At 36.1% G+C, this 20000-nt stretch overlaps 3 protein-coding genes across 4 annotated transcripts in view; 2 read left to right on the top strand and 1 right to left on the bottom strand.

Moving 5' to 3' along the window:
- Positions 1 to 4037, top strand: part of LOC135197199 (myb-like protein A) — a 162239-nt gene extending 158202 nt beyond the window's left edge. Inside the window, exon 5 of the transcript XR_010310571.1 lies at positions 3888 to 4037. The gene's annotated coding sequence lies outside the window, so the exon portion shown is untranslated. The remainder of the gene's footprint in view (positions 1 to 3887) is intronic.
- The window catches only part of LOC135197201 (zinc transporter ZIP13 homolog), a 160886-nt gene that overhangs the window by 22391 nt on the left and 118495 nt on the right, over positions 1 to 20000 (bottom strand). The window lies entirely within an intron of this gene.
- The window catches only part of LOC135197198 (F-box/LRR-repeat protein 7-like), a 173556-nt gene continuing 157742 nt past the window's right edge, over positions 4187 to 20000 (top strand). The window contains exon 1 of the mRNA XM_064224247.1: positions 4187 to 4651. Within this exon, the coding sequence (XP_064080317.1) occupies positions 4622 to 4651 (30 nt within the window). The 5' untranslated portion in view covers positions 4187 to 4621. The remainder of the gene's footprint in view (positions 4652 to 20000) is intronic.

The following is a 20000-nucleotide window of genomic DNA, read 5'->3' as shown; positions in this document are numbered from 1 at the left end:
TCTATAAATGACAAAATATGACAATCTACAAATGGCAAAATAAGTGTTAAACAATTCGGAGACCAACTTAACCTCTAGAAGGTCTGCCTGCCTGCCTCTCAATAAGAAAAAAAAAAGGGGGCGTGATCCGACCTCCAGCTTCATCGGAACATGAGCAAAATTTCCCCCTCATGCATAAGTTGTAAGCATTATATTCTTAACTTAACGTAAATTAAATCGTGCTAGAATCTACAGTCAAATAAAGCCTTGTTACATCAACGAAAATTAAGTAAATACGCTATATTTTATTAGAAATAATTTTTATGTACTCTTTAACATCCGCATTATTTATTTTTTACATTTCCATTCTAATAAATTAATCATAAATATCATATCCTAAAATTATTGTATCATTAACTCAGCGCGAAACACCTTTTTTAGACCTTATCAGGCTCAGGCACAGACCTTTCCTACCCCCAACAAGAACAACAACAAAGTAGTTTTAGGTTTAATCCCCGAGTAAGCGAAAAAAAAAGCCAGGTGTGAGTCAGGAAGTGCAGTGTAGATACACAACGCTAAAGAAATCACACGACTTAACAATAAATAAACGACAGTGAAATCCAGGTTAATGCTGAGGAACGCTGTGTCACCCACTCAAAGAAAGAATAATCCAGAACAAAGAATTACTCTGAAATGTCATGAAATTCTGAGTATTTCTCTCTCTCTCTCTCTCTCTCTCTCTCTCTCTCTCTCTCTCTCTCTCTCTCAGCTTAAAAGTGAAAAGAAAATTAATAGACAGCCATCTCTCTCAACGGATGCACATAAAAAAGAGCAAGCGATCAAGGCTTTCATAGTCTTACTTACATGTTTACCATATTTCTTATCATATTCTTACTACTTTTTACTAATTTTCGTACCATATTTCTTACTTATAGTTTTACCAAACTTCTTACATATACTTCTACCATACTTCTTACTGTATCAAACTTCTTACATATATATTTGTACCATACTTATTTATATTATGGTTTTACCAAGTTTTTTACTTATATTTTTACCCTACATCTTACTTATAGTTTTACTATACTTCCTACTCATATTTTTTACCATACTTGTTGCTGATATTTTTACCGTACTTCTTACTAATTTTCGTACCATATTTCTCAACTTGTATTTCTCCCTTACTTCTTACTGATACTTTTACCTTTTACCATGTCTCACTTATACTTTTACCATACTTTACTTACATTCTTACCAAAATTCCCGTCACAATCAGCAATCGCCTTGCGAGCTAATTGCCAAACTGGAAGTAGATAAGTCTCATGACATTACATTTAATTGATAATTATCGTCAGCCAACATGGCCTTAAACAACCCTACATAGCATACGGTCAGATTTAATCGATTAGATTCTCAGGGGGCGATTCACTTAATATAACCTATAACAACCTAGAAGACAAATATTTATTACGACAGGGAGTTGAGTGACTCCTCGTCGAAATCGTGTTGCATTTACACAAGAATCCTACTTCTTCATTGACATTTTAGATCAGTTTGTGAAGACCTTTCCCGTGCTGAATCTCAGGTCAAGTTGGCCTTCATTTCTAGATGCTAGCTACTTCATTAATTATTCTAAGAAGAGACTCCCTCGTACATAACCTGGGCAGTCGATCTGGGAAGAGATGAAAGCACCTCGAACAGATGTGTACCCAGCAGACCACATGGCGTGCACAGAGAGCGAAATGTTAATCCTTGTTAGTTATGCATATCGATGCGATACTTAACAGCCTTGCCAAGGAATCCCATCCACTCTGCTTACAAAAGCAAATCTCCGTGCGAAATGGCCGAACAATTTTTGATGCCACTTATGACATCTAAGCATATATTATATTCTTCGAGTGAAAGTCTGTGATGAACACAAAATTACAAGGCTCAGAGGTGAAACATCGCCATCGTTGAAGTGTTCGGGTATTAGAATATCAGTAAAAAGATCCTTACTTGATGTAAAAATAGATTCCCTATCTTTGTGGATGTCACTGACACATACATAAAATTACCTTGTTTACATACATCCATCCCATAAATATCCCAGAGAGAGAGAGAGAGAGAGAGAGAGAGAGAGAGAGAGAGAGAGAGAGAGAGAGAGAGCAACAAGGCAAAAACACGCATACAAGTAAATGAGATCTGCCACATGGGACCCACTTCAAAGATAAAACCACCCTCGAGTCTACAAAGGAATAGCTGTGGTCGTCATCTCACAACAGAATGTGACAGATAGAGTACCATCACTCTGGCGATGGGCGTTCGAGCGTGACGGGAGGAAGAAAAAAGGAAAAAATAAGTCAAAATCAAGACGGGGCTTATTCTATCTTGGAATAGTACGCGTCCAAAATTGAGTTTGCTGTTTGATTTCTTCCTAAATAATTCTGTGGCAATATTATCAAATTCAAGTTTGCAAGAACATGAGTTTAATATTCATTCAAACATACAACTCTCATTTTTTCGAAACCTCGACGTTTCGCTATCATGTTACTACCCGCCTCTGCGTAGAACCAGGTGTGACAAACCTAGAGTGAGGAAGTCATTCAACACCTTCTCCCTCACTTAAAAACTTACAGAACTTCAAAAAAGTTCTAATATATGAACTAAAAACTGTACCATTCTACTTTCAGTCAAAAAGAAATGTCATTCCCTTAAGCAAATGAAGCTTTACACCACAATTAACAAACAAGTTGGTTAGGTTCTCATAGTCGTCCCCTCTGTTCCTTTCTTTTTCTAAATTTTCCTAAATAAATGGGATGGATAGCGGTTCCGAGTTGTCCATCAGTTGACCTCTGAATAAAAAATAAAAAAAGGGCCATAGCATGCGTTATAAGGAAACCTTCCTATCACAGAAAACAAATTTCAAAGACCTCTGACTCAAAATACTTTCTATCGACATATAAGATCTGCAACGGAATATATCTACGACAAAGGCCAAGCGCTGGGACCTACAAGGCCATTCAGCGCTGATCGGGAAACAGTCAGTGAAAAGCTTTTAAATGAGTTAACAGAAGGACAACCTCACAGTTGCACTATGAAACAATTGTTAGAAATGGGAGAAACGTAAGTTGGAAGAGAGAGACTATGAACGGAGGTGCAGTTAAAGGCATGAAGGGGGTTGCTGCTACGGGCCGAGGGGACACTACAGAGAACTAAGTAATGCCTGCAGTGCCTATCGACATTAGGTCCACGAAAATCTTCTCATCTATGAAACTTTCATTAAAGTGGCCTCAATAAATCAAGTTAATCCGCGAGATGAGAACTTTTCGTAGAGTTTAATTAATATTCACTTACAAAAACACCCGAAAATGTTAAACTCACATTTGACATTACACTGAACTAACAACAAAGTGTCACTTGCAACCTCCAAAAGGTAAATCGGGCGTCGTCCAGTGACTTGAATATAATAACAAACATAAGAAGTCGAAAAGCTCCCGGTAGCAGATTCAATTATTCTAGATCTTAAAAAAACAAACGTACTTAAATCCAAACAGCTTTTCCTCATTTTATTTTGAAAAATTTTCTTACTTCTACAGTCTATATTGACTATTTGTCGTTACTTTTTCTTTTCAGAGATTTTTAGTTTTTCTTGTCATATAATAATAATAATAATAATAATAATAATAATAATAATAATAATAATAATAATAATAATAATAATAATAATAAACATTGTTTCTTTGATGGCAAACCTAGCAAAATATTTTCCTATGTAAGTCAGCAATAACGAAATCATCAAAACTGTTTCATCATTTCATTTTTCACTGATGATATCTAAAATTATTAACAGCAATAACAACTACCTTCCTAATCCCCCATCCAATCGACTACTGATCCTCGTGATTCACACTAATGCACTCCCGCAGGAGCCATCGCCAGCAGCCTAATCCCGGGAGGTCAGGAAGCATAAGGCCGAATGAAACTCCCAAAGTGACAAAGAGAAGAGATGGCTCTCTAATCCTCCGGGGGCCCACCCCCTGCCTAAAAGAAGGCGGATGACACTCACTGAGCATCAGGCACCCTTCCCCCTCCCCCTCCCCACCGACCCATTACCCTCACACTCTCCTCCTCCTCCTCCTCCACTTCCCCCGACGGGGGTGAGGTCCAAGAAAGTATTAAGAAGCAGAGAGAGATTTCCTCCCCTCCTCGTGGGCTTTCGATCTCTCTCGCTCTCACTTCACTTGGACAGGGGGCGGCCAGATGCCATGGGGGTATATCCTTCACAGCTTTTTGATACCATCTAACACCGCCAGGCGTGCGCCCCTCCGGAGGCTGGATGTAGCCAGGGCACATAACATTAGGATGTTCCAGTAGATATAGTGATAATAAGTGTTGCTGTACTTCACAGGAAAATTAAAAAAGTATAAGTTGATGCAAATGCTAAAATAACCATTTCTGTAGTGCAAAGTGCCTGTTAACAAAGTAAGTGTAGTGGTTTTATCAAATAAAACTAGTAGCGACCACAAGTAGCAGGAAGTTTATACGAAGCAGCGGAAGAAGAAGAAGAAGAGAGTGACAGTGTTGTGTTGGTTAGCAATTAGTGACCTTAGCACTAGGAAATCACTAGTAGTGTAGAAAGGGATCAGCCCATCTCCGCAAAATGGGCAAACAAACGTACGTAGGATCCGGCGTAAGTATAACCAAGTATTTCATCACGTTTCAGTTCTGTCAAATTAACACCATAAAAATTTAAAGGACTAACTTTAAGTATTCTACAAGAAGAAAACGGGCGACGTACCATACGTGTACAATGGTGTTCACTTATAAGGTAAGTTTTGCAGGAAACATGACAATGAGTTCTATTTTTCAATAGAATAAACCGTTCTCAGTGTATATCGAAGTGAAGCCATCTCGAGAGGTACATGTATTGTTCACATAATAAAAACTGAATTTTTTCAAATATAATTATTAATACTATCAATGTGGAGAGCCAAAATTATGTTTTAATTAAATTGCTTGGGATGCTTCCTTTAATTATCACGAAATGCGTAAGATGAGTTAAAAAACACACCAGAAAAGTAGAGTAACAAAATTATCTAATAAATCATATAAATCTGTTTACGAGTTTGGTCTCACATCTTACTAGTGGTTCAACCAGTTTCCAGTTCTAAGCAAGCACAGCGAGAAGGCTTCATTCTATTTCAAACCACTGACTTTCCATTAACCTAATCACTGAATTATGTATTTACTTGGTAGCTTGTCAACTGTAGTGGTCACAAGTAGTGGACATGACTCTACAACATCACCCTAAAAAAAAATGAAGATGGAAAAAATATAAAAACAAATACTGCCCAAACTAACCTCAAGAAATAAAAGGAATTAAAAACTATACCAATAGATGGTAATGTATATTTTGTGGTGACTAATATATTGCAAACAAATGCAGTTTCAGTTGTAGCTTTTACTTTGCCAAAACTATCAAGTTTGGCTAAATGGGAAAATATTAATATCATATACATATATAATATATAATATATATATATATATATAAATATATATACATACAAACATACATACATACATACATACATACATACATATATATATATATATATATATATATATACATATATATATATATATACATAAGTAATATCGACAGTTTTGTGCCTTGGTCATGACACCCGAGATGACCCACTGAATTACACAATACCGTTTTCCTTTTCAATATACATTGCATGATTTTTCGTTACTTAAGTTTTCTGTTTTCTTCCACTCTCAGTCACTCTTTTAAGAAGTTGCTGGTCCCCTGCCATACTCCATATTATGGACGACCTACCATGGTGGACTAACTACCTGGTACTAAGATCCCCGTTTGCGTCAACACGGGTACACCGATTTATTTCTCTCTCTCTCTCTCTCTCTCTCTCTCTCTCTCTCTCTCTCTCTCTCTCTCTCTCTCTCTCTCTCTCTCATAAAAAGCCACAAGCATGCTGAATCGAGCATGGAATTCCTCAGTTATGTGGGTTAGCTAACCACTGACCCACGCGAACCATTTTACACGCCAGTAGGGCATGCATTCCAACTCTCTTTCCGTGTGTGTGTGTGTGTGTGTGTGTGTGTGTGTGTGTGTGTGTGTGTGTGTGAAACAAAGCGCACACAGCAGAGTCAGAAGCATAAAACGATAATGCCCGTGAAAGAAGTCGCGGATGTGCCCGCAAATGCTGATTTGGCTCGACGATTAAACTGGGCCAAATTGCATTAGCGGTCGTTTCTTTAAACGGAGCATAGTGGGTCTGAACATGCTCCTGAAGGTGGATGACACTACCAAGGAACACGAAGACAAATGATTCAAAGAAAAAAAATAGAGAAGCCGAAGACAAGGACAAGACAACGAGGCCAATTCAATCTCCAAGGTCAATGTTCCTTGCATACGCAATAAGAACCAAAGATATAAGGAAAGTTGACCTGACAACGCTGAATCACTTTTCATACTTAACAGATATCAAAAGATAATACAGACAACATCCATTGATATACAGTCGAAAATGACTGACATTTCCTTACAAAAATTTCTAAACACGAATAAACTCGTACTAATGAATGCATATAAATTTATTTTCATTATTATTATTATTATTATTATATTATTATTATTATTATTAAAAGAATTGTGGAGAAAAACTAGAATAAATACCTCAAATCTTTGGCGAAACAAATTGACGACACAGCATGCCACATTCGCAGCTGTTTTAGGCGAAATATGCCAATACTAGAGAGAAGACGGCGAACGATATGGCAACGAGGGAATGAAGAGACCTCCCTGAAGAAACCCAAGGTCACCACTGGGGCAAAAGAGAAGAATTTTGATCGGGTAGTGGGAACATTTCTTTACTACTACTACTACTACTACTACTATTTCTCAGACGATGAGCCCTATTCATATGGAGCAAGCCCACAGGGGATACTGACTTGAAATTCAAGCTTGCAAAGAATATGGTGTTCGTTAGATATGATACATAAAATATGAAATACAGAAGGAAGAGATCAGTTATGAGAGAAGAGAAAAATAAATTAGAATAATCTAAAAAAGGGACAAAAACGTAAGTCAATGATCAAAATAGAATAAACTCAAAGCCACACGCAAGCATGACCTTTATGATAACAGTAAATGAATAAAACCTCTTTTTATGGACGGCAGAAATCTCATAAAAAGGCCAACTAACGACGATGTACGGATTTTGAAGGCAAGACAGGCGCGCCAAGAACGTTAGCCGCGCGCTTTCAGTGCGTCATTAGGTCTAAGGACGCGTCACTGAAATTCCCCAGTACAATTGGCCGTGTGACCTTGCATTGTCTGTCACCTGTGGCAGCGGGTTAAACGTCATGCTTGAGGAGGTGCATGCTACAGTTCTAAATGGCCACCGAAAAGGAGTGTGTAAATATGGTGTATGTATATGAAAAGGTGTGTGATGTGTATATCATTACTAAGACATACACTCTCATAGAGAACAATCTAAAATAAAAATATTCCATTAACCTCATAAGCAAGCATTCAAAGGAGAGTACTCCCAAACGTTTATAGATAGAAAAAAAGGTAAGAAAAAAGAAGAGAAGTGTAATAAAAAACAGATGACAATAACAGATGCCAAGGAAATAGCCTATGGGCTAAACCCACCTCAGAAACACTGTACTATTAATATTAAAACTGACCATTACAATATACAGAATCCAAGCTCAAGGTTTTTTTCTGAAGCTAGCAAAAACAGTAATTTAACTTATTCCTTCACTGTGTAATTCATTTGCCCAAAATGTGCAATGAATATTGAAAAACGTGCAGTTTTTTATACGTAGACATGTAGCAAATCTCCATGAAGAGGTTAAAATAATACATGTTTACAGACACTACTTGGCACACAGTCATGATTAATTTGCAAAAAAATAACAAAGTCAACTACAAACTCCGCGGGAATACCACTCCACATTTAAGTTACATGACTAAATTTAAGTGATTTTCTCAAAGCTACGTACTTCTGAAACTGTTAGTAATGTCACCAATGACAAAGAATTCAAGTCTTACCAAGTGACTTGGACATAAAATACTTCTGAAGAACTTAGTAATCCTAATTAAATCGAATTCACGTTTTATCAAAGAAGAAATCTGTCAACGTCTCCGCCAGCTGTTCCTACTTTGTTTTCCCAAAAAGGTGTGCGGTGAATAAAGAATGATTTACATGAAAATTTTTAATATACTTTATTTATCATATTATTTCATTTTTACTTACTTATGTTTGCAGTATGATACGACACACTCTACATATTGTGTGTGTATATATATATATATATATTATATATATATATATATATATATACTATATATATATATAATATATGTATATATATATATATATATATATATATATATATATATATATTATATTATATATATATATATTACGATGACACCAACTCCAAAATGAAGAAAATTTCACGTAAAAAAATAAACTTCAAAAATACTACTTCTTCATGATTATAGATCACAATAAGAGACCAACCTGACAGGCAGCACAAGCTAAGCTTCACAAAAGCAGTTGGGAACCAGATAGTTTGAAAACTTACGTCTTCATAACAGTGCCTCAGAGCATTATAAAAATTGCTCTTAAATATTTAAAGAAAAAAAATAACAGATTTACCAACATTTTGTCAAGACATAATTTCACATCTTAAATTATTAAATACAGAAGGGTGAACCTCGCCGAGGTTATTTATTACCATTCATCAAGTACCCCCAACACCTCTCTCTCTCTCTCTCTCTCTCTCTCTCTCTCTCTCTACCGAAAGTGACGCGCAGTTTCGCAACCCATCAAGAATTAAGATAAACATGATACGACAGCAATTAAGGTGGTCTATTCATAAACCTTTGTATGACGTTGGCGCATGGCGACAACACCGGCAGGATTGAATGGAAACGAATTCCATTTCCAAATAAAGGCAAGGAGGGCTCGTGTCTTAAATAAGGACGACGAAAGCACGCAGTACAAACCATGCAGTCGCAGTGGCATTCATAGGAGAGGGAGGGAAGCCATTCTCAAAAGCTCACTATATTCTGGTACTTGGGCGGCAGCTTGTAAGGCATCTCAAGAAACTCGATGAAAATCATTATTAAATTCCTTATTAAATCTTATCAATTTATTTTTTTACCAATTATCATTACCTGATAATCTATAGACGCTCAAAAAAGACATTTAACAATTATAATCCACACAGATATATGACCAAAAGGAAATGCCTTTCAAATACAAAAGATTATACGAAAAAAAACTTAGACCGGCTAGAATTTTATTTTATTGTCTTCTAACAGCAAAAGGTTATAAATTTTATTTCTTCTAGCATCTAAAGCTTTAATTGTACTTTTCCTAAAATAAAAATAAAAACTTTTAAATTTATTTTCTTCTAAAATCATAAAGTTTAAACTTTATTATTTCCAAATTTTATTATCCTTTCACATCAATAAAAGTTTAAAATAGATTTTCTTCTAACACCAAAAAAAGGTTTGATGATATTTTCTTTTAACACCAAAAAAATTTTGGTTTTATATATATTTTTCGAACATCAATAAAAGTTTAAATTTTACTTTCTTCTAAAATAAAAAAATTGCAAATGGCATGTTCTTCTAACATCAATACTGCGATATGTCTCTGTGAAACAATTAAGGTCTGCCAGGTTTACTGTACAACGACCCATTGTGGCGACTTGAAGTGGCTGTCGACAAAAGGAATTTCTTGGCTATTAGCGGCAATTAGAAGACCTCTCTCTCTCTCTCTCTCTCTCTCTCTCTCTCTCTCTCTCTCTCTCTCTCTCTCTCTCTCTCTCTCTCTCTTCTGAAGGCCAAAGAACTTGCAAATCACTGAGAAAGACTGAACGCCAGGTCCTCGGTTCCTTCATACCTACAAACTTCCCACTTTCAAGAGGCGTGGCGATCATTGACTGAAGGGCAACGACCCATTTTCCTATCGTTAACCATTTTTCCGAGTTATAACCCTAATATACAACATCCATATTTAGCTTCATGAAGAAAACCGTTTTACGACAACTCTACATTACCACTAACTATCTACCTAAGCGAGTTTAATTGAATAAACAAGCCTACAACCGCCTCCTCCGCATAACGAGAGAGAGAGAGAGAGAGAGAGAGAGAGAGAGAGAGAGAGAGAGAGAGAGAGAGAGAGAGAACGTAAATGTGCCGAAGTGTTAGTAATATAATGTTTGACATGCGTGCCAGCGGATCCGTTAGAGAGGCCATTAAACTGAAATGCTCTAATGACCAGCAGTATTACGAAATCTTTCCGCACTTTAAGGATCAAATTTGAATTCAGCACAGAAGATTTAAATAACTGTGTTTATATCACCACACATACACACACGTACATATAAAATATTATATAACAAATATATATATATATATATATATAATATATATATATATATATATATATATAATATATATATATATATATATATATATATATATCACATACACACACACACACACACACACACACACATATATATATATATATATATATATATATATATATATATATATATATATATATATATATATATATATATATGTATGTATGTATGTAAAGTGTAAATGGAAAACGCCAAATCCGAATAAGTGAAACAAAAATAAAATTGACAAACATTTACCTATAGCAATTTCAACCAACAATGATGTGCCCTATTTCCTGACATTTCAAAACAGAGCCAATTCTACTTTTGACATCAATAACTACTACATTCATCAAGTTCTTATGCAACATTTCCCCGATGTCAAAAAAACATTCAATCTTCAATAAACAATTTCTGTTGCAGATTCCGCTGGAACACCTGCTATTGCGCATGCGGTCAAATATAAGACTGTCATTTATGCCTTATTTAAACTCACGTGTGGACGCACTTGCTTGCGCGCCTCTATACTTGCATTTGGTAAGATCTAGTTACCCAGCCTTGTTGTGGACTTCAAACAGTCTTGGTGGGATTGAAAGATGGATTAACCTTACACAAGTATATTCAACAACATGCACACAAAAGGCAATCCAGTCGAATGTATGTTGCTCAACTTCAACATAGCCTACCTGGACTGAAAATTGACAAATTTTAATTTCAACATAGCCTACATGGGCTAAACATAGCCTAAAAATGCCTACATGGGCTAACAATGGCCTACAGTGCCTACATGGGATAAAAATAGCCTAGAAATGTAACAATATTATTTTAACGAAATATTAAAAAGTCGGAATCACACTGAAAATAAGTAACGTGTTTAACCAACGAGATATCATTCAGCAAAGACCACGTCAAGGATAAAAAATAAAAAGTCAACATGAAGTGAACGCATTCGTGGGAAAAATAGCAGCACGGTAAAGTACAACAGACGAACTTATTATAATGAATTGAGTCACGATGAAGACTCGTTCTGCTGGCTTGCCAATATCTGCATGTGTTGGCGCATCCGTGTCACGGCTCAAATTCTTCGGCGGGGGCATTTATCTCTTCAGATCTCTTATATCCAAGCATTCTGCAGCAATGTCTTGGGATCGGTGGTTTTCCTCATTCTTGAAACCACAACCGACATCTGCTGTTTATTCATTTCATTGTTAATTCCCCAACCTCATTTTTAATTGCCTTGTGTGTGTGTGTGTGTGTGTGTGTGTGTGTGTAACGTCGGGGATTTTCAAACACATATGTTTCCTCTTTTATCGTATTATTCAACTACTACACCAGAAATCTTTGGACTTTTTCTTCCATTTCTCGTTCCTGTTAGATGTTTTATTACAATTACTTTTCCACTTCATCTCGCCAAATTTCATTTGCAAGCTACTCACACATCTTTTTGATGCGTTCTTCATTTCACATTTCTCTACCTTGGTCGTTAGGTTTCAGCTTACTCGGGGAGTAAGCCTACAAACTACTTTGTTGTTGCTGTTCCTGTTGGGGGGGTAGGAAAGCCTAGAAAAGTCTGAAAAAGGTGTTTCGCGTCGAGTTAAAGATACAGAAATTTTAGCATAGGATATTTATGATTTATTTATTAGAATGAAAATGTAAAAATTAAATAATGTACATGTCAAAACAGTACAAAACAATTATTTATAAAAATATAGCGTATTTACTTTGATTTTCGTTGGTGAAACAACACTATTTGACCCTACATTTTAGCCCGCGCCCCGAGCAAGCTGGAGATCGGATCACACCTATTTTTTTTTTTTTTTCCCTCTTCACCTCTTCAAATCACAGTTCGTATAACGAATGTCTTTTCACCCTATCATACAAAATGCAAGTACAAAAACTTTCCCAATTGGAATTCTAGTACGGGTTAGTGTAAGTTATGTACGGCCGATAATAGAAGCATAGTCAACATTCCTAGTTCATTAAAGCGATTCCGAGCTTTGATTCGAACCTCTGGTACAATACACAGTCCCTAAAGTACGTTGTTGAAAGGGCTTCTATTTAACTGATAGGTAAATTCACGATTTCTTTGGGACAATCAGACTAGAAATATGTCAGCTATCTCTTGCCGAATAATCTGTAAATGGATGGTTTGGCCACTGATCTATACAGTTCTAACAAAGTATGCACAAGCGTCGAGATGGGTCACGCCAATCATTCTTTGTGCATTCAGGTCAGTCGAACGCTAAAATTCAGCTTGTCTGTGATCTTAGCCTTCCAAGACAGTTAGTTTGTGTAGACTGCCAGTCAATTTTTTTTTTTATTCTGTGTACAGAGCTTTCTGCGAAGAGGATGTTTTATGTTCCCAGACAGTTGGTCTGCATAATTAGTCACTCCAGAAGCTATTCATGCAGACCTCAGTCCCATCATGTAACGGGTTACACCGACGAAAATCTTCTGAGCTCTCTCGCTCCCTTGTTTACATACCTGCCAGCTACCTTGTGGGACTAAACACGTAAATTGTGGGAAGATACTAGGCACAACCACAGGGCAGACAGACAACAACCAATTACTTCCTCGTAGCGATATAAGTCAATATGCAAGTTTTGAGGTCAGGTTGGTCCCTGCGACACAGGGTCTCATAGTCTCCTGGGGTCAAGAAAAAGAGCGTGAAGCTAACAACACCAACTAGAAAGACTTGCCGAAGCACGGAAGGCCCGACTACCCTTCTGAATCCACCCGTTTTAAACGGATAATTCATAAATTGAAATAACTATTGAATTATCCCCCAATCACTGTTTGCATTCCTTTGTGTTATACCTAACGAAAAAAAACTACAATTTTACTTCTTGAACAAAGTAGAGACAAAAGTAAAGCTGAAAAAACACACAATGAAGCAAGAAGGGAGGAGGATGGAGGAGGAGGAGGAGAGGAGGAGGAGGAGGAGGATGAGCGGAGGAGGAGGAGGAGGAGAAGAATGCAGAAGAAGAATAAATATACAGTGAGTCAGGAAGTAGAAAAATCTCTTTTCTCTTCGGTGCCAATAACGACCTATTTCCACCCACGCGTTACTATTCATTTTGTTTTTTCTTCATTGTTTTTTTTCTTCAATTTCATTTTCTTGGGTCTCTCTCTTCCTCTCCCTTCTTACCCCATCATTGCAACTCTCCCCAGACAAACACAAAGAGACTCAGTTTTCATACATACAAATATACAGCTGTTTTCAACTTTTTCAAGACCATACAATTATTCAGCCATGAGCTCCATAAATCCTCATACTTCTCCCTCGGCCTTTTCCACTGTATTTCCCAGCGGAGACAAAAGAGACCGTTATAAAAGATACACGTCCATTCGTTATCCCTGGACGAGTAAAACTTGGCAAGGGGACTCGCAAGGAAACAAATTTAGTAGCACTAATTTGCTTGACGACTCGGTAATCTCAACACACTGGGCGGAAAATTCTTCAGCAGTCAATTTTACTGTACTGCATAAAGGCTACGAGTTCATAATAATAATAATAATAATAATAATAATAATAATAATAATATGATAAAAGCCATAAACACATGGGCAGTGCCAGTAATCAGATACAGCGCAGGAATAGTGGAATGGACGAAGGCAGAACTCCGCAGCTTAGATCAGAAAACCAGGAAACATATGACAATACACAAAGCACTACACCCAAGAGCAAATACGAACAGACTATACATAACACGAAAGGAAGGAGGGAGAGGACTACTAAGCATAAAGTACTGCGTCACCATCGAGAACAGAGCACTGGGGCAATATCTGAAAACCAGTGAAGACGAGTGGCTAAAGAGTGCATGGGAAGAAGGACTAATAAAAATAGACGAAGACCCAGAAATATACAGAGACAGGAAAATGACAAACAGAACAGAGGACTGGCACAACAAACCAATGCACGGACAATACATGAGACAGACTAAAGAACTAGCCAGCGATGACACGTGGCAATGGCTACAGAGGGGAGAGCTAAAGAAGGAAACTGAAGGAATGATAACAGCGGCACAAGATCAGGCCCTAAGAACCAGATATGTTCAAAGAACGATAGACGGAAATAACATCTCTCCCATATGTAGGAAGTGCAATACGAAAAATTAAACCATAAACCACATAGCAAGCGAATGTCCGGCACTTGCACAGAACCAGTACAAAAAGAGGCATGATTCAGTGGCAAAAGCCCTCCACTGGAGCCTGTGCAAGAAACATCAGCTACCTTGCAGTAATAAGTGGTACGAACACCAACCTGAAGGAGTGATAGAAAACGATCAGGCAAAGATCCTCTGGTACTATGGTATCAGAACAGATAGGGTGATTGACAAAATCAAGAAGAAAGTATCACACATTGATGTCGCAATACCATGGGACACCAGAGTTGAAGAGAAAGAGAAAGAAAAAATGGATAAGTATCAAGATCTGAAAATAGAAATAAGGAGGATATGGGATATGCCAGTCGAAATCGTACCCATATCATAGGAACACTAGGCATAATACCAAGATCCCAGAAAAGGAATCTAGAAAAACTAGAGGCTGAGGTAGCTCCAGGACTCATGCAGAAGAGTGTGATCCTAGAAACGGCACACATAGTAAGAAAAGTGATGGACTCCTAAGGAGGCAGGATGCAACCCCCCGGAACCCCACACTATAAATAATACCACCCAGTCGAATGGAGGACTGTGATAGAGCAAAAAAAAAAAAAATAAATAAAAAATAAATAAATAAAAAATAATAATAATAATAATAATAATAATAATAATAATAATAATAATAATAATAAAATAATAATAATAATAATAATAATAATGGCTGTTTCCACGGCAATTAATTTATATATTCTTCTCTATTATTCTTGACATCTTTTCATCAGCGTGTACCTGGTTTGTTTGCTTTGTTTGTATGGTGTTTTACGTTGCATGGAACCAGTGGTTATTCAGCAACGGGACCAACTGCTTTACGTGACTTCCGAACCACGTCGAGAGTGAACTTCTATCACCAGAAATACACATCTCTCTCTCCTCAATGGAATGCTGGCTGGCTATGAATCATTTGAACTGCAGGAAATTTCAATCTTCTATAATAATTTTGAGTCATATAAACATATGCTACCTTCCAACTTTTTCGAAAAAAAAAAAAAAATAATAATAATAATACTCGGAGACTGGAGAAGCATCATAAATGCACAGGAATTGAAAGAAATTTATACTGATTTTACAAGGTGAATATATATATATATATATATATATATATATATATATATATATATATATATACACACATATATATATTTATATATATATATATATATATATAGATATATTACATTTATATAAATAACAACTATGTATACGTACATCAATATAAACGACCTAAAAATCTAAAATTCTTTCATGAGAACTCGACAAGGATCCTCCTGGTCACTGGTATAACCATGCGGCGACTATACAAAAGCGTCGAGGCAAAATAAAATAAGCGCTAGGAAGGAAGCGCACGCTTTATAGAGCCTTGGCACACAACATTCCCTCGACCGAGGAATCTCGAGGGAAGACAATTACTGTAAAAGAGTTATATACACCGTCCACCAGACTGACAAGCGCCCTTTCCCCTTCTATGCTATATATCTCTGCTTCACACGAAGAATGAAAACGCTTGAATCTCTGACAAATACAAGTCTTGCACGTTCAACGCATGCAAGAAATTATGGCGTATCTCATTAAGACGTCCTCTCTCTCTCTCTCTCTCTCTCTCTCTCTCTCTCTCTCTCTCTCTCTACACACACACACACGGCACCATTGTCCATTTTTAATTAGGAGCATTTTTCAATTTTAGTTTAGTCTGTTATGCAATCTTAAATTTGCATCCAGGATAACGCGATTTCCATAATAACATAGCAAAAGGGCCCTTCACACTGTCATAATAATCAACATTTTATTACACGTTTTATATATAAATATATATTATATACTTATATACACATTTATATATACATACACACAAACACATATATATATATATATAGATATATATATCTATATTATATATATATATATATAGCATACATACACAAACACATATATTCATGCCTAACCTAGGGTGCCTTGTCTTGCACATTAATATTATGAATCATGTAGTTGGGAAAAATCGTGACAGAATGGAGCACATTGTGACACACAGACGAGCACTATGAAGTTACTCTGATATCGGGTAACTATAAATTTGCTAAATTACTAGTTACCGATATTGGAAGGAACATAAATTCCAAAACCCCGGCTTCCAAATATATTTTAGTAGCTCGAACCAAACAAGGTGTTCGAATTGCGGCTGAATTCAAAAACAAAGGGGGGAAATTTAAATTTGGAATTATTATAATCAGGGGACAAATTCCACCGAAAGAAGTAGAAGGCAAATGTTCCCGAAAGCAGTATAGCCTATATCAGGCGTAATCTGGGCAAGATTCTTCAATCTATTTCTCTTTTTACAGTAAAACATTTCATGATAAAACCATATACCTGACAGCACAAAAAAAAAAAAAACATATATTACTCTTATGAAATCATTACAAAATTTTATTTGAAATCTCCACAAATGGAAACGGGATAGCATGCACTAACTGGTTAGTCAACCATGTATTCAAAGGAAATGCATCGTTTTCTTTAAAAGATAAACACGGTATAAAAGAAAATCGAATTAGAAGGGGTTCCTTTTGTATATTACTAGGTCAATTCTAAATGTTGAAATTGAGTTTGAGAATACTGCGTAAAATTGAGACATGAAATTCAACTTAATTACACAGACACACACACACTATCATTTGATACTTGAGTTTTTATCCTATGATTTCAAAACTCCCTAACATGATAAGCCTCTCACATTCAAAAGTATCATGAACTTACTGTTACCGGGATATTTATCGTCTTTTGTTTGTTTTTATTTTCATACCAATGCAATGGGGGCCTGGTACTGAACGCGGATCTCATGGGAGTGGTGCTAGTATATTCAAGCAAAAGTTTATAACAAGAAACGAGCGTCAGAAACATTTAAAATGAAGTTTTACCCTCTCTCCCTCTCTCTGATATATATATATATATATATATATATATATATATATATATATATATATATATGTATGTATGTATGTATGTATATATATATATATAGTATGTATGTATGTATGTATATATATATATATATATATATATATATATATATATATATATATCTCGAGCTACAATGTCCTTTAATATCGAATTCGCTCTACCTCGGAATTAATATATTTTCATATATGCTTAACCGAAGGGGAATTTTTTCTCGATAATAGACTTACCTGGATCGGGGCGCGAACCCAGGATCCTTCCAAATCCAGGAACGTCAGTGAAGCTTGTACCTTTTACTACACAACTACCTGGATTTGGAAGGATCCTGGGTTCGCGCCCCGATCCAGGCAAGTCTATTATCGAGAAAAAAATTCCCCTTCGGTTAAGCATATATGAAAATATATTAATTCCGAGGTAGAGCGAATTAGTTATTAAAGGACATTGTAGCTCGATATATGTATATGAATAACGGAAAAGTGATACTGACATATATATATATATATATATATAATATAATATATATATATATATATATATATATATATATATATATTATATAATATACATACAAACCACTATCACAATCTGGAACTGATAATACCACTTCCTGTTAAATATATATATATTATATATATATATTATGATATATCTATAATATAATATATATAATCTGTGTTACAGACTTACTGAAATATATATACAGTGTACAAACGTAAACTCTTCGAGTAGCAAACTTGAAAAACGCCTACAATACAAAACATGTCTCTAGCATCTACACTTTCTCTTACAAGAATATCCTTATAAAAGTAAGAGTAATCTCGTTTCTAAACCTTGATTTTTCATTAAGGTTTTAAACATAAATGCAATGATAAAACATGACAAATTATTCTGACACGAGAAAGAAAAAGGTCGGAAAATCGCTGAAACAAAAAGGGATTTTGATTTGTCGATTAATAAGATAAGCAGAATAGGGGTATTATCAAACATGGGAATCGAACGGTAAGAATTACAGTTCTCTATGACAGACTTGAACCTGTGGTTTTGAGGGGAGTGCAGGATGTAGAAAACGATGAGGTGCCTTCTAGGAGGCACATGTAGATGGTCATGGCGATGGTTTTTGTAATGGTAATGATGATGATACTATGACGAATACAAAAGGGATCTCATACAATACTGCACAGCAAATATAATCAGAAATGAACGACAATTCTATGAAAAATTCAGCCTTTCCGAAGTAGGCAAGGATACCATTATTTGTTCAATTACATAATAAAAAAAATAAACTTGAATTAACAGCAATTTACATATGATTCATATCGCAAACATTTCAATGTTGGAGCATATTGCCTTAGCCGAGGCTGTCTCAGAATGATAAAACTTCTATATCCATTTCAGGACTAACCTTTTATAGCTCAGCATGACTGAGGCTTGACCAAAACAGATATCCCACAGGTAACCGACTTGTCATATCTGAGGTCGAAAAATCCAAAAAGGCTGCTCACGATTTGAACAACTTGTAATAACTGAAGCTGCTCGACTTGAATAATTTATATGATATAAATTCCAGGTTTAACCAACTTGTAATAGCTTACGATCTAGACAGGACTAATTAGTAATGGCTAAAAAAGCTGACGCTGTTTCAGATTTGACAATCCTAGCAAGAGACAATCTTGGGCATATAAACGCCCTCCGATAAAAGAATAAAGGGTTTTTCAAGTGGCTTGGCCTTCCTTTCTTTCTACAACGGCTGTCTAAAAAGAAAGAAAGAAAAACACACAAACACAAAAGTCAATCCAGCTGAACCCAATGTTAAGACAAGGCACCCTCGTTTTTTACCTAATATCATCCGTCAATTATTTTGACAGCTGCTTTCTTTCAGCTATGTGGAAGCCACCACAGCTCAGTACCCAAAGCAAAGTCTTGATGTTATGAACGAAGGATAAACTTTTATATTGGCCAGCTACCTGACATTCTCTGCCACATAGAGATGGAGTGAATCAGTGAATGTCTCTGGTTGTCACCACAACCGTGTTATTATTAAATACAATAACAATAATAATACCAATTGCGACAACACAGATATTTTAAGAGCCTTGCATCTCAGTTCTACAGATATCTCCACTGTACGACTGCGTGACCCTGAACTGTGATGGCGAAATGACCTTGGGTCAAAGTCGAAATGCATCTACCTGGATGTTTGAATAACATTTCGAACCTAAACACAAATATAAAATAAATTCAAGAAACTTATCAGGAAAAAAATACAAAATTGTTTGTGCCCTTACAATCTATCAAAAGTTTATCAGCACAGTAACTGAAGCCAGCCAGATTGAAACCAAATTGAAGGGTGTTTCATAGGCGAAGGTTGGATACTTTGCGGGAGGACAACAACGAATTGATTTTTTAACCCCATACGTCAAAGATTCGCCTCTCGAGGAATCAGAGAGATGTCGCTTCGGTATTTGCCTTTCCTTC

The sequence above is a fragment of the Macrobrachium nipponense genome, chromosome 18 (genome assembly GCF_015104395.2).
Source record: "Macrobrachium nipponense isolate FS-2020 chromosome 18, ASM1510439v2, whole genome shotgun sequence".
Classification (NCBI taxonomy): Eukaryota; Metazoa; Arthropoda; class Malacostraca; order Decapoda; family Palaemonidae; genus Macrobrachium; species Macrobrachium nipponense.
Note: the sequence above shows the minus strand (reverse complement) of the source record. Positions and strands in the feature narration are given on the sequence as shown.